This window comes from Bubalus bubalis, chromosome 2 (genome assembly GCF_019923935.1).
Source record: "Bubalus bubalis isolate 160015118507 breed Murrah chromosome 2, NDDB_SH_1, whole genome shotgun sequence".
NCBI lineage: Eukaryota > Metazoa > Chordata > Mammalia > Artiodactyla > Bovidae > Bubalus > Bubalus bubalis.
In genome coordinates, this window is record NC_059158.1 from 8,137,197 (window position 1) to 8,161,508 (window position 24,312).

Sequence of the window (24,312 nt, forward strand, 5' to 3'; positions counted from 1 at the left end):
ATAGTAGGTGCTTATGAAAAGTCCTACCCTCCAGCCAGCTGTGCGCCTCCCTGGAATCTTGCCAGGCAAAATTATGTAGTCTCAGGAATTCTGTCCCTGTGTTCTTGGGATCTTAGTAAATAGTTCTTTTGTATTCACCTTTTGTGTCAGAAAATCACACCGCTGGCTATTTGCTTTTTATGCCCTGATCCAAAGAATGTTTTCGTCAACAGACTGCTGGGCTTCAGTGCTGGAATGCTGATATGTGCCCTTCACTGCCACGCTGGGAGAACCATTCAGAGTGGCAGAGTGCAAGTGGAAACACTGTTCTTGTTGGTGATGAAGTTCTTAGGATGGTGTGTGTAAGAAGATGCGGTTAGATCACAGGACTTAAACCCTGTATCACATTTACCCTGAAAATTAATTTAGTGAAGAACCAAATGAAGTTCTTTCAGAACGAAATTACCTGCAGGATATGTTTTTGTCACTAGGATGTTTGCAGAAGATATTTTTACTCCTTTTAAGAAAAACTTTCACACACAATATGAAACCATGATAGGTCTTGGAGCCTATAGTTAAAATAAAGAAGCGCTCCTGTCAGTAGTGAGCAACACAGACAGGACTGCCTTTTGGTTTACTTCCTAAAGTTAGCAAACGTTAAACTCTAGCCCATTATATAGTTAAGATGAAAACATAGTTTAACAAAAACCCATTATTGCAGTAGTCTCATGCTTTGGGAAACTTTTCCCCCACGTTGCCCTTGTTTGGATTTCAGAGAAATTATGAGGAAAAAAAAGAAAAATTGCAACAACAGAACATTGATGGAGGAGTTGCCACTGACCTCCCAGGGGAGCCAGTCTGAGGGAGGCCCCAGACTCAGCCAGCAGGGGTCGCTGTTGGGCAGCGATGAGAGGGCAAGCCTGCAGGGCATCTAACTGAATGAAATGGGATTTGGAAATACATCCATCTTCAGGGAAACGGTTTGATGAGTTAATTTTGAAAAACACTATGGCTGCACTGCTTACCTTCCTTTTCCCTCATAAATTTAAATTTACAGAAAATAAAATTCACATTACAAATATGTAGAATTGTACTGAGTACTGGAAATTTTTCTTTATAATGAGTTGAGAGTGTGTCCAGGAGGAGGCAAATTAAATAGAACTTTTAGAAGCCATTTATCTATGAACTTATTAAGTAAGTATGGCTTCTTTACTTCTGTTCTTGGGTCCCTGGGAGTTGCAGAGGGGTGGCCGACAGCTTTCGCCCCACTGGAGTTCCAAATAGGAAAAGGAGTGTGTCAAGGCTGTATATTGTCACCCTGCTTATTTAACTTATATGCAAAGTACATCATGAGAAACACTGGGCTGGAAGAAGCACAAGCTGGAATCGAGATTGCCGGGAGAAATATCAGTAACCTCAGATATGCAGATGACACCACCCTTATGGCAGAAAGTGAAGAGGAACGAAAAAGCCTCTTGATGAAAGTGAAAGAGGAGAGTGAAAGAGTTGGCTGAAAGCTCAACATTCAGAAAACTAAGATCATGGCATCTGGTCCCATGACTTCATGGGAAATAGATGGGCAAACAGTGGAAACAGTGTCAGACTTTATTTTGGGGGGGCTCCAAAATCACTGTAGATGGTGATTGCAGCCAGGAAATTAAAAGACGCTTACTCCTTAGAAGAAAAGTTATGACCAAGCTAGATAGCATATTCAAAAGCAGAGACATTACTTTGCCAACAAAGGTCCATCTAGTCAAGGCTGTGGTTTTTCCAGTAGTCATGTATGGATGTGAGAGTTGGACTGTGAAGAAAGCTGAGCACCAAAGAATTGATGCTTTTGAACTGTGGTGTTGGAGAAGACTCTTGAGAGTCCCTTGGACTGCAAGGAGATCCAACCAGTCCATTCTGAAGGAGATCAGCCCTGGGATTTCTTTGGAAGGAATGATGCTGAAGCTGAAACTCCAGTACTTTGGCCACCTCATGCGAAGAGCTGACACATTGGAAAAGACTGATGCTGGGAGGGATTGGGGGCAGGAGGAGAAGGGGACGACAGAGGATGAGATGGCTGGATGGCATCATTGACTTGATGGACGTGAGTTTGAGTGAACTCCAGGAGTTGGAGATGGACAGGGAGGCCTGGCGTGCTGCCATTCATGGGGTCGCAAAGAGTCAGACACGATTGAGCGACTGCACTGAACTGAACTGAACACTCCCTGTAGCTCGATGGTAAAGAGTCTGCCTGCAATACAGGAGACCAGGGTTCGAACCCTGGGGTCAAGAAGATCCCCTGGAGAAGGGAATGGCTACCCACTCCAGTTTTCTTGCCTGCAGAATTCCATGGACAGGGGAGCCTGGCAGGCCACAGCCCATGGAGTCACAGAGTCAGACATGACAGGAACTAACACTACTACGACATTGTACATACCAAGGAAGGAAGAGGTGTCAGAGTGCATCTTATTGGAATAATGATGTGGCCCTTAAATTCTGGCTTCCCGCTGTATTTAAGTCATTTGACTTCCTTGCGTGAGATGAGTTTGGTGTCTGGTCTGCCACAAGTGGCTGTCAGGTTTAAACATGACAGTCCAGTAAAATATTGGCAAGCTGCTTCTGTAAAAGACCTGATAATAAATATTTTAGGCTTTATGGGCCACACAGTCTCTGTCATGATGATGAAACTCAGTGAGTGTGCACAAAAGTTGCCATAGACAGTATGTCAACAATGAGCCTGGCTGTGTTCCCATAAAACTTTGTGTAAAAGAAAAGGGGGAGCCACGTGGGGCTTGGCAGGCCCTGATATATACTAGGAAGTCAGTGTCATGTGCCATCGTAGTTACTGAGCTCAGCAACAGCCTGTAGCAAAATGCACAGTGTCACAAAGTCAGAAACGGTAGCTTCCGGGGTAGTTAGCACATCTGTGTCCTTGACCTTGCTGACTTGTGGTCGTGGGCAGGTCACTTTCCCGGTCTTCTATCAGCACAGGCTCTGAGTGGATAGGAATGGTCTTCTCTGGAGGCTATATTTACAGCACAGTAATATGAAAGGGCTTTTTTTTTTTAAAGCACAAATGCAGGGGGCAGAGGTCTGGGCTTTGTTTTGGCGCTCAGGGTATTTAAAAGGATGCCTTTGTCTCAGGCTTCTTTAAGGTATCTGTTGTATCTTCTTTCTGCCACTCTGGAGTATCCACCCTGTTTAACAAGTATGGAATGACCCGAAACTCACTTTCAAGTTTCCAAACTTTGACAGCGGTCTTCCCCCTTCAGAAGCTTCATGACCCAGTGCACACAGGGAGATAAACACTATTCAGTCCTTATCTTGGGACAGAAAACTTCAGTAAGGAACCCCAGCTCTTCTGAAGTTCTCTGTGGGCTGCAGGCACATGGCTGTGTCCAGGGAGAAGGCTAAGTCTAGAGACACCAGCGTTTTCCCACCCCTAATACTGCGAACCTTGATCCTGAAGTGTGTCATCTGGGCAAAGACAGATTAAAATGGAGCCAAGTAGTTTTACCTCCTTCCCCATTAAAACGCATATGGTTTTCTTTATATACTCTTTCATGTAAATTGCATACGCTGAAATTTAATATCTATATGTACAATTAAAAATTTTAAAGATTTATAGTATAACTGATTCTTAAACTTCCATATTCACTATAAAATACAGCATATTTGTTGTGATATTTCAAAGGTTATCAGTTTGCTTTCTCCTTCGGGCTTGTATTTTACACGTTCTACTCTTTGTAATAAAATAATTACTTGAAGCTTTTAATGTCTGTGTAAACATTCAACTCCCTCATGCATATTTAGAAGCTAGGTTATTGACTATAATTCATTGATGACCTTCTTGCAGATCATTCTCTGGTTGGGTTTTTATAATACGACATTGGAACGTGGAGTATTTAGCACAGACTCAGGAGCCACATCAGCCTGGGTTTGAATCTTGGTTCTGACACTTCTGAGCTGTGGGCTCCACCCTGTAAAATAATTCAGTGCTTTTTAAATTTTTTTAAATCATTGAGAAAAAAAATCATGTCCTTAATTAGTTTTTGTTTTATCTGTGATCAGATAGCAGTGCTTGGTGTGTAGAGTCTACGCGGGTTCTCCTGGAGTCTCGCTGACTAGAACCAGAGTAGAGAGAACTGCAATATGGGTACAAGATTTAAGAGTGTGTGTATGTTGGGGGGGTGGGGCGGGGACAGGGGCGTTAGGGTGTATTTTGGAGAAATTTCCTGAGCTTTTAAATTAAACAAGAGACATGTTGGAATTTATCTCAGTTAATAGTTTCCTATGAAACAATAGGAGGAGAGAAAAAAAATGCATGTCAGAAAGAGAAATCTGAATGAGCATAATAAGGACAACAGGGAGATGGGGGTTGTGTACACTTTTCTGAATGAGACAGGATCTTGGTGTCAATAGAGTAAAATGAAGATCCTGGAGCGTTGGCAAATAGATTGATGTCATTTTTTTTGTTCGTTTTTTTTAAGATTATTTTGGTCTCATAGAAAAGTTGAAAAGCTAGTAGAGCGTATACTCTTTATCCGGCCTCCCCTATCCGAGCATCTTACATGACCATATGACACTCGTCGATACTAAGAACCCAACCCCAGCTCAGGACTGCCAGCTGGAGAGCAGGACTTGCTGGTTTTCCCTCTGATGGCCTTTCCCGTCCCAGGCTGTCCTTCAGGAGCCCACATCGCATCCGGCAGTCATGGCTCCCCAAGCCTTCCCTGTCTCTCATGACCTCGACATTGATAAAGAGTTCTTGTCAGTTACTCCATAGAATTTTCTCAACCTGAGGTTTTCTGATACATGCTCGTGCTGGATTGAGGTTATGCTTTCTTGGGGAGGCGCCATAGGGTGACTGTGACTTTCTTGGGGCATCATATCAGGTACCTTATGTCACTGCGTTTCATGGGTCACGTGAGCCTCCATTCCTTGGCCAAGGTGATGTCTGCCAGGACTCCCTACTGTAAACTTAACTCTTGTTCCCTTTATGCATATTAAATATGGGTGGAGATACCTTAAAACTATGTAGATATTCTGTTTATGCATTGATGGACCTTGCCTGTGGTATTACTGTGGTATTCTAATTCATTAATCAGAGTTTTTCTGCACCGAAAAGTTACCATTTCTCCATTTGTTCATCCATCCATTCATTCATTGACTTCCATATGGACTTAAGGCTGTGTACTTCGTTCTTTGGGTTACAGGTCCAGTGCTGTTATTTATTGTGTAGCTCAAGTTCTCAGTGGCCATTGAGAGCTCTTTGAGGTCTGTTCCTATGCCCTTTCAATATGCTGCTGCTTTTTTTATTATTATTATTTTTCTTTAAGCTATTCTTTACTCTTTGACACCTCAGGATGTTCCAGCCCTGGAATTGACCGTTTCTCCAGGGACCCCTGGTTCCCTTTATTGGCGAATGGTATTTAGGAACCAAGATCTAACCACTAGGTGATGCGTTTCTGGCTGCTAACCTGTCACTGCTTCTAACCCCTCTTGTTGGATAGAGCTGGGAAATATCCGTATGTATACTAAATCATACGTACACACATCTGTATTTACTTCTGGGTACACACATAAACACACACACACACACACACACAAATGAGAGCATGAGTCCATACTGATAATTCTAGTTCCAGTCCAGCCCCACAGTTTTATTCTATCTAGCCTGTTCCATTTCCTTTTTTTCTTTCTCCTACAGTGAGAAACCTGGTTCTCATCTACAGTATGTTCACCTATCTGTTCCACTCGTGACTTCACTTTCACTTTTCACTTTCATGCATTGGAGAAGGAAATGGCAACCCACTCCAATATTCTTGCCTGGAGAGTCCCAGGGACAGAGGAGCCTAGTGGGCTGCCGTCTATGGGGTCGCACAGAGTCAGACACGACTGAAGCAACTTAGCAGCAGCAGTATACCAATAAAATAGTTCCAGAAATGCTGACCCACCTGTGAAACAGATTTATAATCACAGCACAGTGTCTTTGGGCAGCTCTTTTTGTCTTTTGCCATATTATCTTCTTCATAGCTCAGCTGGTAAAGAATCCACCTGCAATGCAGGAGATCTCACTTTGATTCCTGAGTCCGGAAGATCCCCTGGAGGAGGGATAGTCTGCCTACTCCAGTATTCTTGGGCTTCCCTTGTGGCTCAGCTGGTAAAGAATCTGCCTACAATGTGGGAGACCTGGGTTCGATCCCAGGGTTGGGAAGATCCCCTGGAGAAGAGAATGGCAACCCACTCCAGTATTCTGGCCTGAAGAATTCCTTGGACAGAGGAGCCTGGCAGGCTACAGTCCATGGGGTCTCAAAGAGTTGGACACAACTGAGTGACTTTCACTTTCACTTTTTCATATTATCTGGTCAGAACCCCTTCTGCCAGGGTTGCCTGGGTCGTGGTTGTGGGGTTTGTTTGTGCTCAAGTCATCAGTCTCAGCTTGCATTTCATCTTGAATTTTTCCCACATCCTGGTTAATTATGCTTTTATTTACATACCATAAAATTCACTTTATGGTGTACAGTTCTATGGTTTTTGACAAATGTGTAGAATTGTATATGTTGTTGTTCAAGTACTAGGCATGTCCAGCTCTTTGCAACCCATGGACTGCAGCACACCAGACTTGCCTGTCCTTCACTATCTCCCAGAGTTTGCTCAAACTCACATCCATTGAATCGGTAATACCATCCAACTATCTCATCCTCTGTCATCCCCTTTTCCTCCCACCTTCAATCTTTCCCAGCATCAGGGTCTTTTCCAAGTGAGTCAGCTCTTCGAATCAGGTGGCCAAAGTATTGGAGCTTCAGCTTCAGCATCAGTCCTTCCAGTGAGTGTTCAGGGTTGATTTCCCTTAGGATTGTATATCCACCCCACAATTCCATGTAGAATAGTCCTATCACCCTGCAAGTCCCCTGTGCCATTTATGTGCAGATAACTGCTCCTCCCGCACCCCCATAAGAGACCCTAGCAACTACTGATCTCTTTTCCTCCCTGTATTTCTCTGTTTTCCTGAGTCTCATATGAAAGGAATCAGAATAAGTAGCTTTTGGAGTCTGGCTTCTTTCACTTAGTAAAATGCACGTGAGATTTATCCATGTTTTCGTGGGAGTCCATTCCTTTATATTGCTGAGTAGTATTCTACTGTCTAAATGTGCCATAGCTTCTTGTCCACTGACTACTTGAATGATATCTGAGTTTCTTCCAGTATTTGGCAGTCATAAATAAAGTTGCTATAAAACATTCATATACAGGTTTTTATGTGAATGAAGTTTCCATTTCTGCAGGGTTTGATACTAGAAGTAGAATAGCTGGGTCATTAGCTTGGTGTATATTTAGCTTTGGCAGAAACTGTCAAACTCATTTACTACTATTTGGTTTTTCAAAGTGTCTAGACCATTTATTCTAACAGGCGTATAGTGGCATTTCATGGTGGGTTCAATTTGCATTTCCCTAATGATTGATGACGAGCATGCATCTGTGTGCTATTTGCTTTCCAGTTGTCTTTGGTGAAGCGTCTTCAAGGATTTTGCCCATTTTTTAAAGTGGGTTGTTTGCTTTCTTATTGTTGAATTTGGGTAGTTTTCAATATATTCTGAATATAATTCCTTTGTCAGAAATGTGATTTTCAGACGTTTTCTTCCAGTCTGTGGCTTATCTTATTCTCTTTTACAGTGTCTGTCTCAGAGCAAAGTTTTCTTAATATTGATGAAGCCTGGTTTATCCATTTTTTAAATTAATTGTGCTTTTAGTGTCATATGTGAGTTTTTGTTTTTTTAAAATTCCTTTCAATGGGCATAGAATTCTGTTTTGTTTTCCTATGATTATTACTTTGTTTTTCATTGGTAACATTTCGTTTTTCTCCCCCATAGTTTCTTCTCACAGCTGAAATTCCCACTTGGTATTATACGTTGCTCACCATTCTCATCAGAGCTTTTAAAATACTATATTGATCAACTATTTTAAATTCTCTGAAAGCTCTAACATCTGTATCATATCTGACTGGTTCTGATTGCTTTTCCTCTTCTATTTTTTCTTGCCTTTTTGGATGCCTTGTAATTTTTGTTGAGAGCTAGACATCTTGCGTAAGACAATAGAGACCAATGTAAATAGCGTTTATGCCTGGCAAGTCCCTTCAGGTGAGAGTTGAAGCCTTGCTGTTTCCGGTCAGGAGCTGGACTGGGTTGGAGAGCTCTGTTGCTGTTAAGATTACTACCATCAGAGCACGAAAGGGTTCAGATTCCTAAAGAGGCATTTCTTGTTTGGGGTGCGGGTTGGATCGTAAGAGAAATGCTTGTTCCATTCCCGTTTTAGGTCTTCCCTTTGCGCTCTGCATCAGAGAGGGTGCTGAACACATTCTGTTCTTCTCCTGATGCTCTTCCTGCAGTATTTTGCTGTCAGCTCTCACTTGAGGCACCTTAGCCTGGCATTAGGGGGTGAAGAGGAGGATGGGGTGGCACTCTGTTCTGGGCCTGCCCCAGCCTTCTGTGGGCACCCTGTCCTCGGGTCCCTGGGCTCTTGCCCTCTTGTTCTCCTGCCCCAGCTCAGCAGTTGTGGTGGGCTCAGCCAGCAACCCTGAACCTCCTTAGGGAGCAGAGTTGTGTTTTTCCTCTTACTCACTCCATTTCCTCACCACAGTAAATTCTCCCCAGTGTCCCAGGGCAGTGATGCTTCAGCGCTCCTCTTCACAGGGCAAAGTGTTTGTTCCCTATGGAGAGAAGGGAGGGGATGCAGGGCCCCGCACCTCCTAAATGCTGCTTCTCTCCCCTGGATCCCAACTACTGTGGATGCTTAGTCCGCTTTTCTGTGGGGTTGAACGGTGATCATCATCTACAACCTGAAGGAAGATGTAGCCTCAGAGGGTCCACCCAGCCCCTCCCGCCTGCACTCGGCCCTGACCAGTCTGTCCACCGTTGAGCCAGCCTCTGACCGTGCGTGTCCTGCCGCGTCTGCCCCGGATGACTCAAGCTCGTCTCCCTTCTCTTATATAGAGGCTCCTTGGAGCTTGGGCTGTTTGATGGGACTCCAGCCTTACGATGGATTTGGGGAGAGTTGTAAATTTAAAGTTAGGCCTGTTCTTAAAAAAAAAAAAAAAGAAAAGAAAACAGTAGTAGCTTTTGAGCAAGTCTCACCGTAGTCGGGCTTTGCAGCAGGACTGGCCTCTGATGAAATCGGCTTCCCTCTCCAGTCATCTCTTCCCTCGCCTCAGTCATTCAGTTTCTTCTGTTTTGTTTTCTACTTTCTCTTATGAAAGAATTTTTTTCTCTTATTAAAATCTCTAAAAATATAACTGATTTGGCATTCATGTGGCAAATTCAAAACATATGAGGGATGATGGTCTAATTTTAGAATTTCAACATCACAGGGTATCATAGAGGGATCTTGAGGAAGGGGGCAGAGCACCTACCCAGACCGTGCCCGACCCACATCCAGTGCGGGCACCTGGTGGAATTCAGTAGATCGGTGCTACTTTATCTATTATTTTATAACAAGATAGTAGAACCCATAAAACAGAAGGCATGAAATCACATAGTAGAAGCCTACATGTATGTTTTAAGCACAAAAGTAACATGTGCTTGAGATTTTTTTAAAAAGTTCTAATCTGTTCTATCTCCTAGAAATAATCATCCATAAATGTGTTGGTGTTGATACTTCAAGATTCTTCTCTAAGAACTTATCTTTGTAATATAGAAAGAGTAATAAAGTAAATTAATACACAGACCATTTGGGAAACCCAGGAAAGATACCTGTTAGTTATTTCTCTGTTCACATTTTTTCTCTTCAAAACATACATGTAAATGCAGACTGTATTGCAGCAAAGCTGAATGTCATATAGCTCAGTGACAGTGAATGGGGTGGAGATTTTACATTGCTCTTCCGTTGAACTGTTAAAACTCTATTAGCTTTCTAAGGGAAAGTGCCTCTGATTTTGCAAGTTTTGAATAGACAAGGTTTTAAATCCAGTCTCACGTGCACTTATGAGAATTTTAAAACTATTCCCTGGACTATCTTGACTATTCCTTGTTAAACATAGTCTCACATGTCATTATATGGCTGATATTAATGACTTTTAACTAATATTCCATTTCCTATGAGAAATGGGTTGAGTCATCATGGAAAAAAAAAAATTACAGAATATTACTACTCAGAGAACAGCAGAAACATGCCTAAAATGCTATGCGAATATCATGGAAAATTATTTTTTGCAAATACGAAATGCCACCAGTATTTTGGTTTCATTTTAATTTGTTCAACAAAAGGGCGGTATAAACAAGTAGAGAAGAAGAGCCCAGAGAATGAGTTGCAGTGAACTCTCGGTTCACTTTCTCTGTAGAGTTCAGGCTTCTTTTGGAGGTATAAAATTTGAGGCTTCGGTTTCTGGTCTGCACTATGTATCACCCTCTGCCCGTCTGCTCTGGCGAGGTTTGTCCACCTTCCGCGTCCTCCAGGAAGCCCTCCTGGTCACTCCCCTCCTCCACAGGCGCATCCCTCCAATGCCCCCTGTCCTGACTGCCTTCCTCCCCGTGTCATCCTCCCCGACTAAACTGGGGGCTCTGTGTGGGCAGCGTCCTGGCCTTGAATATTCCTCGCAGTATTGTCAAGCTTATAAAAAAAGAAGATGCCATCCGTTAAACTTGCATAAGCATCTATAACATCCCCTCTCGGTTGTTTTTTCTCAGACGAGAAACAGAGGTTCAGTTTCGAGAGGTCTGGATACGACCCGGAGGAATCCGACGGCGCCGAGGACGACGACATCGAGAACGAGGAGGAGGACGAGGACAGCCAGGCCGAGTCGGTGCTGTCGGCCGCGCCCTCCGCCGCCGCCAGCCCGCAGCACCTGCCCGCCAGGGGCGGCCCTCGGGACCCCACGGGTGCGGACGAGGACGCCAGCGCCCCCGAGGGTTCTCCCGGGGGGCCCGCGGACACGATGGACGTGCTGCCAAGGGCACTGCCCACCAAGATGACGGTGCTGAGCGCGCTGCAGTCCGACCGCGGCGGGAGCCCGGGGTCCCCTGGCAGCGCCGGGCCGCGGGCAGCAGGTAATGCGGAGGCAGCCGCCCGCCCACCCGAGGGAGCGCCCAAGTCCCCGTGTCACCAGATGTCTGTGGACTACCCCGACCCCGAGGAGATGCTGAGCGGCTCTGCGGCAAGAAAGGCTGTGGCTTTAACGCAGGTAATGGATCCGTAACCGTTTTCCTTTTGACTTCAGGAGTTAACGTACTGAAATTGCTCATTTGTAGCTAGATCAGTTTTTTGTTTTTTTGTTTTTTTTTTTTAACTTTATTTTCTTTTGATTTAAGGCTAAAGGACATTTATGCCCTTTGGATTCGTGTTATGTATCTTAGTCAAAGTTCATCTATTGTATTATAAATCTATAAAAGAACCAAGTAGATCTCTGCAGTATGCTCTTTACTACTATTTGGTTTTTTATAAATATCTTGGAATAAAAAATATTTGTGTGTCAATGGAGAATATGAGTCTTGAGACCTTCGTTTTCCATGGCGTCCTCTGAGATGATCTTCCACTGGCATTGATATGATGGATTTGCACTAATTATCCAAAGGGTTTGTATGTTACCCTTATTGACAAGGCAGCTACCAGTTTGACACCCCCACCCCTCCCACCCAAAAGAAAAAAAAAAAGTATTAAGAAGTTCACTTTGCTTGAATCATCAAATTGCTGTCACCACTTAGGAAAGCTTCCTGCCCAAGAACTAGCTCAGAACCAGACTCAGGAAAGTCACCCTCCAGCGAGCAGTGGATAATGTCCTGCTTTTACACACCCTGGCAGGCTCCTGAGAAATCTGTTTTCTCTCATGGACAGTTCTTTTACCTCTGGGATGAACTGAGGATCACCATAGCATTTATTTCTAAATGTGGTAGATTTTGGTTTGCTGGGTAACACTAGAGAAAACTCGGAAGACTATGAAAGCTTGAATTACTAGAGCCTATCCTACGTTAATATTATTTAATTAAATTACATTCATATTTAAGTAGCATTAAGATTTAAATTAGTATATACATTAATGGAGTTCTGTAATGACATATCAAGAAAAAGTGAATATTTAGATGATAATCCTGGGTGGGAAAATTGGCAGGATTTACTCCTCCTACTGTTTCGTTCCTTTCCTATTAGTCACTTGTGCTCTAAGCTTCTGCCCCTAAGTCTCTCACACACCTACCGGTGTCTGGAGGTCCGGTTTTCAGTAGACATTTCATCCACTTAGAATAAATGAACAAATGAAAACTGCAGACCTCTTTGTTAATGGAAGCTCTTTATTTCATAAATGAGTAGTCCTCCAGTTAACTCCACCACCCCCCCTCCTCCCCGAGTCGATACTCATGGCCAACTAAGATCTCAGAATTTCTCAGTAATTCCTAATCTCTAAACTAGGGTGGAGCTAGAGGTGCCAGCAATAATGATAGCAGTGGAAGAAGAAGATAATTCTGGCCGCCTCTCAGGGTTAATTTTGGTATAAATGACATGATATCCAGGAAATCCGTGTGAAAATTAAGTACTATACAGAATCTGTGGTGGTTATTTATTCTAGAAAATAAAGAGCTTCAAGGGTGTAATAGGAATTTTGCTTTTAAAATCAACATACCAACATTTAGCAAGCTTATTTTTATGAAATCGTTGTTATACACTTTTACCTTAGGACAGAAGACACTTTTTACAAGAGCTAAAACTTTTGCTCAGTGACTAATAAGGAAGCTGAGGCATGAAGAGATGATTCCGTCTTGTCTTTCAGGGCCCACCATGCCTGAGCCTTCCTCGTCCCCCGGCGTCTGAGCGCAGCCCTCAGCCGGGAGGGGCTCCTCCGTCCACCTCGCCTCTGCCCGGGCCTCAAGAGCAGAAGCCGCAAGCCGCCTTGCCTCCACCCACAGGCCTGCCTTCTCCGCAGACGCACCTGTTCAGCCACCTGCCTCTGCATTCCCAGCAGCAGTCGAGGACACCCTATAACATGGTTCCGGTCGGGGGGATCCAGGTGGTCCCCGCCGGCCTCACCTATTCCACCTTCGTCCCCATCCAGGCCGGGCCAGTGCAGCTCACTATCCCGGCTGTCAACGTCATCCACAGACCACTGGGCACCCCGGGGGACTTAAGCGCAGACGTGCCAGGCGCCGCCAGCCCCGCGGGCGTGGCCGAACTGAGCAGCGTGGTGCCCTGTATCCCCATCGGCCAGATCCGTGTGCCGACGCTGCAGCCCCTGCCGGCCCTGAGCATGGAGACCGTCAACATCGTGGGCCTGGCCAGCGCCAGCCTCGGCCCACCGGTGCGCCCGCCGGGGCTGGCCCTCAACGCCGTGGGGCTGCAGGTGGTGGCCGCCAACCCCGCCTCCCAGAGCAGCCCCGCACCCCCCGCGCCCATCCCGGGCCTCCAGATCGTAAACATCGCCCTGCCCACGCTCATCCCCTCGGTGAGCCAGGTCCCCGTGGATGCCCAGGGCGCCCCTGAGATGCCCGCTCCCCCAAACAGGGCTCCTCGGGAGGCGCCGCCCACGCAGCCTTCTGCCGGGGCGCATCCCTGCGGCAGGACCCCATCCCCGCAGGGCTCACCCGGAGTCCAGCGGGAAAGTGCACAGAAGGGTCTAGATCCGCCTGCCCCGGCCAGAGACCAGGCAAGGCGGGACAGCTCCAGTCCCAGGGACACGGGGAAGGGGGCCTTGGCGAATCACCTGAAGCCCCGGCACGACACCCCTGGCGCGCCCTGCAAACCAGCCTCGGCGCCCCCGCCGGGCCGGCCGAGGCTCCCCCTGGACCCGGAGGGACCCCGGCCCCCGCACCGGAGGCCGGTCACCCAGTTCAGCGACGTGAGTAGCGACGAGGATGAGGACAGGCTTGTGATCGCCACCTAGGGGCTGTTTATTCAGGGGGGGTGGTTTGGTTTGGGGGTTTTTTTGGTTGTTTTTTGTTTTTTTGGTTTTTTTATATAAACACTTACAGGTTTCTTTGAAAACCCTCCTTTCCTTAAAGCACATTTTTCTGACATAAACTCATGACTAATCTTTGTGCAATCATGAACTTTTGACCAATAATTGTTGTTTTGTGTCAGCTCCAGCCATTTTTGTACATGTTGTATAGACAATTGTGCCTTTTAGGAGTTTTATGTTTAGAAACTGTACAGATTGTTGAATATCTATATACAAAAGTATATATTATATATGTACATGAAAGCCAGGTAGTTATTTGTGTTTAGCAAGAAAAACCTGTCAAATAAATCCAATGATTAAATTATATGTTGCACTGTTAAATATTAAATTTTTATGGCTGTGGGGCAGAGTTTCTGTGTATAAATTAGTATGTAAACTCCATATTTATTGTATTCATATTAGTCTTTGAAAATGGGTCTGTCCTCCTTGTGTAAGACAGTAACTTTACACTTCAGACAGATTTTCCGTGTTATGAAATGTTTCAGTAAAGTTGTTCACTGACTTTGCCGTTGCTTTGGTGGTGGTTTCTTTATGTCATGTAGTGACCAGCAACCTGCTTTCGAAAGAGAGCCTGAGGTTAACATTCCTGCCACGCTCACCCCCACCCCCTGTATTTTTGAGAAATCAGGGCTTTATAGTTACTGCCGAGGGAAATAGCCAAGAGACCAGTTTTTCCAACTTATGAGGAATAATTTTGTAGCTATTTTGAGAAGATTCAGTACTTAAGAACACTACAGGTAAGTGTATTTAGCATAAGGACAGAAAAGGGCAAAGTTCGTAAAGGTGGGTATGACAGCTTCTGAGAAATGTATAATGTTACAAGTCAATCCTGAGAGCTTGGCTTGGGCGAAGCCCATGAGCTCCAGAGGCCTCAGCCCAGGTTTGCGTGAGCACCGGCCTCTGTGTCCCCTGGGCCCTGCTCCTTACAGCCGGAGACCTCCGACCTGGACCAAACCATGGGAGGTCTGGGCTTCACAGAAGAAGCAGACTTGAAATTACTTAAGTTGACTCTTTAGAAATGATTGCTTCCCGTCCAGAGAGGCAATGGGGAGGGGACCCACAATTGCACCTGCGATGATGTGCAATATTACCTGAGGCTACAGGTGCTTCATTTGTGAAAAAATGTGTTAATGTTGGAATTTGAAGCAATGCATTCATGTTTTTCAAGGCCTGCTTGGTGAAGATCTGGGAGACATGAAGTCGGTAGGACAGCAGTGCATGAGGGAAATAGTCTAAGGAGTTTGGGAGCCTGATGTTACCCAGCCCCGGCTCCAAACCTGGGGCTTGGGGAAAGAGCCTGTCATCTGGGCCTGTGAGCCCCAATCTAAATTATGACCTCTAGAATATGCCCCTGTCCCAGTAGGCTCTGATAGATCAGTGATGCTTTTGATGCATGCTTCAATCTACATTTATTCTTGCCCACAGATTAAGTAACAGATACCACAACAACAATAAAACTATGTTTTATATCCCAAGATGTACTTGAAAAGAGTTCTGGAAACATCATAGGAATTGTACTGGTCTAACAAAGTGGTTGTTGAAAATGAGGGCCATTGTCTGTCAGACTTCTCAAAATAAGTTTTAACTTTGCGTCACACCTCTTACAATTTTGTTGCCTAAAATTTTAAAGCAGTATAATAAGTATTCTTGCTTCCTAGTCACATTTTAAGTACATATGACGAAGCTAAATTCAAAAGCAATGCTAAGAATTTTGGCATTGAGGTGGGTTTGTTTGTTTTTATAGTTTATATAAATAGAATTTTCTTAATTTGAAGAATTCCTACATATTCTGTTCAGTTGCTCAGTTGTGTCTAACTCTTGGCGACCCCATGGACTACAGCATGCCAGGCTTCCCTGTCCATCACCAACTCCCAGAGTTTACTCAAACTCATGTCCATTAAATCAGTGATGCCATCCAACCATCTCATCCTCTGTCGTTCCCTTCTCTTCCCACCTTCAATCTTTGCCAGCATCAGGGTCTTTCCAAATGAGTCAGTTCTTCGCATCAGGTGGCCAAAGTATTGGAGTTTCAGCTTCAACACAAGTCTTTGCAATGAATATTCAGGACTGATTTCCTTTACGATGGACTGGTTGGATCTCCTTGCAGTCCAAGGGACTCTCAAGAGTCTTCTCCACAATTCAGAAGCATCAATTCTTTGGTGCTCAGCTTTCTTTATAGTCCAACTCTCACATCCATACATGACTACTGGAAAAACCATAGCCTTGACTTGGCAAAGTAACGTCTCTGCTTTTTAATATGCTGTCTAGGTTAGTCATAACTTTACTTCCAAGGAGTAAGTGTCTTTTAGTTTCATGGCTGCAGTCACCATCTACAGTGATTTCGGGGCCCCCCCAAAATAAAGTCAGCCACTGTTTCTATTGTTTCCCCATCTATTTGCCATGAAATGATGGGACCAGATGCCATTATCTTCATTTTCTGAATGTTGAGCCTCAAGCCAACTTTTTCACTTTCCTCTTTCACTTTCATCAAGAGGCTCTTTAGTTCTTTACTTTCTGCCATAAGGGTGGTGTCATCTGCATATTTGAGGTTATTGATATTTCTCCTGGCAATCTTGATTCCAGCTTGTGCTTCTTCCAGCCCAACATTTCTCGTGATGTACTCTGCATATAAGTTAAATAAGCAGGGTGACAATATACAGCCTTGACGTACTCCTTTCCCTATTTGGAACCAGTCTGTTGTTCCATGTCCAGTTCTAACCATTTCTTCCTGACATGCATACAGATTTCTCAAGAGGCAGGTCAAGTGGTCTAGTATTCCCATCTCTTGAAGAATTTTCCACAGTTTGTTGTGGTCCACACAATCAAAAGCTTTGGCATAGTCAATAAAACAGAAGTAGGTATTTTTCTGGAACTCAATCTTGCTTTTTTGATGATCCAGCAGATGTTAGCAATTTGATCTCTGGTTCCTCTGCCTTTTCTAAATACAGCTTGAACATCTGGAAATTCACAGTTCATGTACTGCTGAAGCCTGGCTTGGAGAATTTTGAGCATTACTTAACTAGCGTGTGAGATGAGTGCAATTGTGCGGTAGTTTGAGCATTCTTTGGCATTGCCTTCTTTGGGATTGGAATGAAAACTGACCTTTTCCAGTCCTGTGGCCACTGCTGAGTTTTCCAAATTTTCTGGCATACTGAGTGCACAAGTAAAGCTAGTGGAGGTGATGGAATTCCAGTTGAGCTGTTTCAAATCCTAAAAGATGATGCTGTGAAAGTGCTGCACTCAATTCCCACCTTTAACCAAATAATAAATGTTATGGTATGCTTGGATGTTCCCTTGAAAATTTCATAATGCCATGACATCCCTTAGGCTTATTTTGTACTCTTTTTAAGATTCATTACATTGCACACATATCTTTAGTATCACTGACTATAATGCTTTCATGTAGCTTTCAAATATTTTGCTAGCGTTTGAAATATGTAGCTAAATCAGAAACATATCAAAGTTTGTGTCATTATTTTTTTAAATAGTCCCATGACTAAAATATAAGGGAGTAATTTTGAACTGTTTCTCCAAAGTCATCTTGTCCTAAGAAGCAAGTCATTCTCAGATTATCAATGACTTGCAAATATGACTTGAATAAATTATGTACAAGTAATCCAGAGAGCTGGGAAACTATGTTTGTATGCTTCATGAAAGATCCAGGTTAGTAAAGAAATAGAATGCAAGGATATAACCAATTTCTCTAAATTATTAGCAAAACAGGTGAAAAACATAATGTGAAGTAACTTGAGCATATTGTATGAATCCACTGACACCATCAGAAGTGTCGGAAATAGCAAAAGCATCAAAATTCATTTGTCTAGTTTTCAAAGATTAGTCCATCTATTTTATGAATATCTGTTATGAGTTAACAGAAATCACTTGTCTTAAAGTAGCTCCTTATTCCCCAAACTTTAGGCTACAAGAGTAATTATTTCAGAATGAGATGATCAACTGATAACATTTAATATAGAGACTTTGTTTCTCATTTTTTTCAAAATATAGTCATGATTTTCCTTTCACAGAAATGATATAAATAACACTTTTCTTATTAATCTCTGACCTAATTTTAAATGGAGGGGATTAACAAGGATTAGGGGTCATTATTTTCATTGGAAGACTGTTGAGAAGGGTAATGTTTCTTTCATGATGCATGCTCAGGGCAAAAGATGCGCTCTTCTTAACTTCTCTGTTTTTTAATGTTACATTTTAGGATGAAGTTTGAGATCAACTAGAGATCAAGCAACACCAGAAAGGTGACTTTCCTTAGAGTAATTTTGTTTCAAAACCATCTATTAATTCAAAACATGGAATATTAAATGTCCCTAAAGCAAGAATCTTTTCCCAAACAGACTCCCCATGACTTTGGAGAATTATATATTTAATATTCAGTAAAGGTTATTGTGTGTATATATGTATATACATACTTGTATAAAAATTCAGTTCAGTCCAAATAAATGAGGATCAACATCCAAGGAGACTGGACTAACTGGAGAAGTGACATGAACAGATGCTCCAGCACTTGCGTTGAAAAACTGTATCTTAAAATGTAGCCATTTATACAAAAAGTCTATTTGTACCGTCTGCACCCCACCTCCCCAAAGCATCATTTTGGAGATATTAGAAATGCAGTATTCAGGCCCAGGTAAAAGATATCCACACTCTAAATACTCATGAACAAGGCATCATGGGAGGATCCCTCCTCATGGGATTTCTGGACTCCAAACTTGAACAAGAGAGAGACAAATGAGTATATTTCCAGACCACCAGGCCCTGGAGGCAGAGCAACCCAGATGGTTCAACATCACAGCCAAGAAGTCAGGTTGAGAGAGTTCCAGCAGTAGAAATATAAAGAATAATTGTAGTAAATAATAATAATAAAGTTGTCTTTTGATTCAGTAAAGGAGAGAGTTTTTCCCTAATAGTCCAACTATTAAGGAAATCCTATGTCTCCATTAATTTTTGCATAAAACCAGGATTTTTTGTGTGTGAAACAAAATTTTGTGTTTTGTGTAAAATAGCCAGGGCTCACAAACTAAAACTCACGTGCATAAAAATCAGGCAGAAATATTAGGAACATATTTATCTTGAAGAAAGACTGCAAAATTAAGAATTCTAGTATTACTCATGCCAGTATTTGAAGATAGATCAGCTGAGGAGGAAATATGTAACTCCACTTTATTCTGAAGCAAGTTCTGAGAAGGAATGACTTCCAAGGGCCCGGATGCTGGGTCCCAGACCTGCTCTGGCAAAGCAGAGAAGTAGTTGAGAAGAGCCCAAGACTGATCAGTGATCCACCCACATTTGAACATCAGCGAGAAGGACCAAGCCGATGTTTCTCTCAAAGTCAGGAATTGAGTTTGGCTTATAGTGCAGTTTCGGGGTCTTTTCTAAATTAAAAAGTCCACCTGAAATGTTATATTTTTCTTACATAAAGTTTTCTAATTGCTTCGCTTTTGTTGTCTGAGAAGTTAGGCCTCTCTTATTCCATAATGTCTGAGGGTTACATTAGAAATTAAGGATTTATTTCAGGACACTGAAGAATTTTTCTTTTGAGGCACTCAGTTGCAGTAGAAGTGGGGACTGTGTGTTGGGGAAATGATGGAAGAATGGAAGTTAAAGATCTAGGAAGTTCTAGGTTTTATTTGCTCCCACATGTTCAGGTCATACACCTAATTCTGAAAAGACATAAGTAATTCAGGTAATTACAATGAAACCTCAAAGGAAATGTAAAAATCTCCTGGCTTAACAGGATATGATAAATTAGTTTTCAAAATCTAGTAAGTTTTTTTAGGTACTCATATAGCTCTCGGTTTTGAAGCTATACACAGTCATGCTCCATTGACATTATAATGGTATTTTATGAGTAAGTTGCAGGCTTCCCTGGTGGCTCAGATGGTCAAGAATCTGCCTGCAAGGCAGGAGACCTGGGTTTGATCCCTGGGTTGGGAGGATCCCCTGGAGAAGGGAACGGCTACCCACTCCAGTATTCTGGCCTGGAGAATTCCATGGACTGTGCAGTCCATGGGGTGGCAAAGAGTCAGATACGACTGAGTGACCTTCACTTTCATGAGTAAGCCACATTATGTATAATGCAGTATTTCTAATTTTAACAGTTCCAACAAATACTGTATGATGTTATCTCCATGTTATATTCTAGAAAATGTCTCAGGGTTACAAAGCTAGTTAAGTAGTGACGCTGTGATTTAAAACTAGGTCTGTTCTTTTCCACTATACCATGCTTCTTTCAGTAATGCTTTACAGTAACTGGGTGGAATTGTATTTATTTCTAGGTGAAAGTCACCTTTAGTATTCATAAGTCATTTCATTTAAATTTCTTACAGAAATGAGTATGTCCAGTGCCAGGTATATTTGTATAGACAATGTAGTTTATGAACTTTCTCCATACCCTTTTTCATAATTGATATAAAGTGCCGGAAGAACACTTAGTTCACTTAGAGGCACTAAGTGTTCACAGCAATATTTAATTTAAATAGAGGGAGATAAAATGGCAATCTAAAATGAAAATTATAATCACGCATAAGACATGTAAAGCTCCAAAGCATATTAGGTTTCAGTTATCAATCATTATTGAGAAAACTGTCTTTGTTACATATTCATGATGATAAAAGAGTGAAAGGAGGAGGGTCAAGTGTGGATTCACATTGTTCAGGGTATAGACAAGGTCTGAGCACAGCATAGCATAATATTATCAAGTCTCTGGATTTGATCTTTTCAGAAATATTTCCAGAAAGAAATAGAACCATTTTCCATTACTTCTGATAGAGAAGAAAATTATTTAAATATACTTCTCCCAAAAGAGGAGGCATCAAATTGTACTATTTTTTCCAAGGTATAGATTTAAAAATAATGTAAAGAAAGCAAAGCTAGGAATTTAGAAGGAAATGAAAACATGTATAAATTCTTTTTTGCAAAAGCAATAAGGAAAAGAAATAATTGATCTATTTAGCAAATGATTCCATACCTCAGGATAAACCAATGGATGTAAGTATAGAAAATTTAACATTTTTTCCTTCCAATTCTTAATTTTGGTGTCTGTGATATAGAAGTGAATAATTAGATACCTTTTATGATGTTCGGCTATTCATGGCTTTTATAAAGATATAAAAACCAATAGACACTTGTTGGAAGTTGATTTTGAGACATCTTTCTTTCATTGTTTTCAGTTAAGTGAAAGAAAGTGTGTTTAGTTATTTACCTATGGGTTGCCGAATGTGACCTAAGGAAATCATGTAGGTGAAAGACAAGAAGCCTTCACATTCCTGAAGGTCAGTCATGGAAAGAAAAGCCAGCTTTGGGATCAGTCAATTAGCCAGGCATGCCTAGTTTTCTTTGCTAATAACAAGGCTTATTTTTGCCCCGTAGGGTCAAATGTTAAGACTGGGTTTGATTCAGCAGTTGTATCCATTGATTCATTTGATTTTTTAAATTTAGGAATAGCTTAATACCTCTTACAGTGAGACATTTTCTGTTACTTTGACACTCAGATTCCCTAAAAGTAGTTCCCTAGAAGTAGCTTAAGATTTCATGCAGAGTCTTCTTTTATAACCAACCTTGTACAATTGTGATCATCATTGACTGAAAGATCCAGTCTTCACTAAGAGTATATGGACTATTCCGATAAAATAACTGCTATCACTTCATAGTCTGAAAGGGTCTCCGACCTTTTGAATTCATCATTTTGGCGACTGAATTTTAAAAACAAATCCATGAGGAGAAAAATAAAATAATTTTTAAACTAACTTTTTTTAAAGATAAATATCAGATCCAAATAATTAATGTTTTTTGTTGTTGTTGTTGTTAACAGCCTTGAAGTTAAATGCTTATTAGAATATATTCTCCTTTGTCTTGGGCTCTGCTGGAAATAGTTGTAAGATGTTCAGTACATGGTACATCAATCCTCTTTGATGCTTAAGCAGTCCTGAATGCCTTCAGGTCAATGCTCAGAAGGTCCTTTAAATGGAGATAAAGATCAGAACTGACATGGGGACCCCAGGGGCCTATCCTGGAAAATGTTTTGTTTGTTTTGTTTTGTCGCTAAACAAATTCCTATGAACTCTTTGTTGTCATTTTTCTAAATCCTTCAAAAAAAAGAAAAAAAAAAGAGGGATTTGGAAGACCAAACAGATTCAGGTGTCAAAACATTTAAAGTTTCTGCTATAGGTAGACAGACATGGATTCTTTAGGATTTCAGCTGAAATAGATTAACTATTTCATAACAGATTTTCATTATTGTTTCTCAGAGGCAAATCCGAGGTCTTTCCATGCTTTTGCTTTTTATGTTATTTAATTGTCTCTGCAGCAGCTAAAATGCGTGCTGAAAATATTTGTGAATTGAGTTGAAAATAAATTATTTGTAAAAACATGCACATCTCATTAATTCAGTCCAGGGTTCAGGAACACTTGGATATGTTGACTCAAGTGTGATTAAATTTTGGTTCAGTTTCTGTTCAAGGCGTATTTCAGTGGCCATAAGATTGTATCCCTACTATTGTAATCATCTCACAAATTTGTGATCATGTAGGGTATGGACAACAGGGAAGGGATTTGCAAAAAAAAAAAAAAAAAAGGTTCATATTCTACACATTGCAACAATGTTATTAGCACAGACCATACTGATGCTCCATAGTTTATCTGTTAGTCAAATCAAAACATAAGCTTAATTTTCAGTTCTTATTTTTAAATATTAGATATGCAAACAAGTAACATATTGCATATGGGAACAATCTTAAGAACAGATTGCCTAAATTGAAATTCCAGGTCATTGACTTACCAGCTAATTGTCAAATTATTTATTTTCTGTGCCTCAAGGTTCTCATCTGCCGTCTAGGGCAAAAGCAAATAGCCACCTCTCAGGGTTTGGGGGAAGATTAAAGCAGATAGTATATAAAGCAGTTAATTCCTTATAACAATATCTGAATATATGTTAACTCTGAATTTTAGAGTTTTACACTAATTTTGAATGCTTTACATTAGGACAGACGCTGACAGTCACACAACAAATACCTAAGAAGCACTCACCACATGCAAGACCACGGTAAGTTCTTATCTGTGACTCTGTTAAAAACCATTGACACCCTTTTTTAAATGCTGTGTTATGCTTAAAATGTTTTCTAACATTTTGCTTTGCAGGAAAACCAGACAAAGCTGAAGTATAATGAATAAACCCAATAGGTGATTTCTAACAGCTTACATGAACTCTTCTGGCTAAAAAGTTAGAAAAGGTGAAGTTATTCCTGTTCATTTTCAAGGAGCAGAGGGGGCTGTCAGCTGGCCAAAAAGAAAGTGTGTGTGATATTTGCAGGTGCTGGAGCACAGTCCCAAAGGGAAGGTACACATTTCCCTGGGCTTTTGTGGTTGCCTTTATTCTTGGTTTTCCAAATTTGCTGGCATATTGAGTGCGGCACTTTGACAGCATCATCTTTCAGAATTTGAAATAGCTCAACTGGAATTCCATCACCTCAACTAGCTTTGTTCGTAGTGATGCTTTCTAAGGCCCACTAGACTTCACATTCCAGGATGTCTGGCTCTAGGTCAGTGATCACACCATCGTGATTATCTGGGTCATGAAGATCTTCTTTGTACAGTTCTTCTGTGTATTCTTGCCATCTCTTCTTAATACCTTCTGCTTCTGTTAGGTCCATACCATTTCTGTCTTTTATCGAGCCCATCTTTGCATGAAATGTTCCCTTGGTATCTCTAATTTTCTTGAAGAGATCCCTAGTCTTTCCCATTCTGTTGTTTTCCTCTATTTCTTTGCATTGATCACTGAGGAAGGCTTTCTAATCTCTTCTTGCTATTCTTTGGAACTCTGCATTCAGATGCTTATATCTTTCCTTTTCTCCTTTGCTTAAAACTCAGCAGTTGCCACAGGACTGGAAAAGGTCAGTTTTCCTTCCAATCCCAAAGAAAGGCAATGCCAAAGAATGCTCAAACTACCACACAATTGCACTCACCTCACACGCTAGTAAAGTAATGCTCAAAATTCTCCAAGCCCAGCTTCAGCAATATGTGAACCGTGAATTTCCTGATGTTCAAGCTGGTTTTAGAAAAAGCAGAGGAACCAGAGATCAAATTGCCAACATCCGCTGGATCATCGAAAAAGCAAGAGAGTTCCAGAAAAACATCTATTTCTGCTTTATTGACTCTGCCAAAGCCTTTGACTGTGTAGATCACAATAAACTGTGGAAAATTCTGAGAGAGATGGGAATACCAGACCACCTGATCTGCCTCTTGAGAAATTTGTATGCAGGTCAGGAAGCAACAATTAGAACTGGACATGGAACAACAGACTGGTTCCAAATAGGAAAAGGAGTACGTCAAGGCTGTATATTGTCACCCTGTTTATTTAACTTCTATGAGAGTACATCATGAGAAATGCTGGACTGGAA

The 24,312-nt window shown here is 41.9% G+C and overlaps 1 protein-coding gene across 5 annotated transcripts in view; it reads left to right on the plus strand.

The window, feature by feature from the left end:
* Window positions 1-14,405, plus strand: part of HIVEP1 (HIVEP zinc finger 1) — a 129,771-nt gene extending 115,366 nt beyond the window's left edge. For all 5 annotated transcript variants that reach the window (XM_006057773.4, XM_025265750.3, XM_025265739.3 and 2 more), the window contains 2 exons: window positions 10,647-11,140; window positions 12,719-14,405. In XM_006057773.4, coding sequence (XP_006057835.4) covers window positions 10,647-11,140; window positions 12,719-13,825 — 1,601 coding nt within the window. In that variant the 3' untranslated portion in view covers window positions 13,826-14,405. The remainder of the gene's footprint in view (window positions 1-10,646; window positions 11,141-12,718) is intronic.
* The last annotated feature ends 9,907 nt before the right edge of the window (window positions 14,406-24,312 follow it).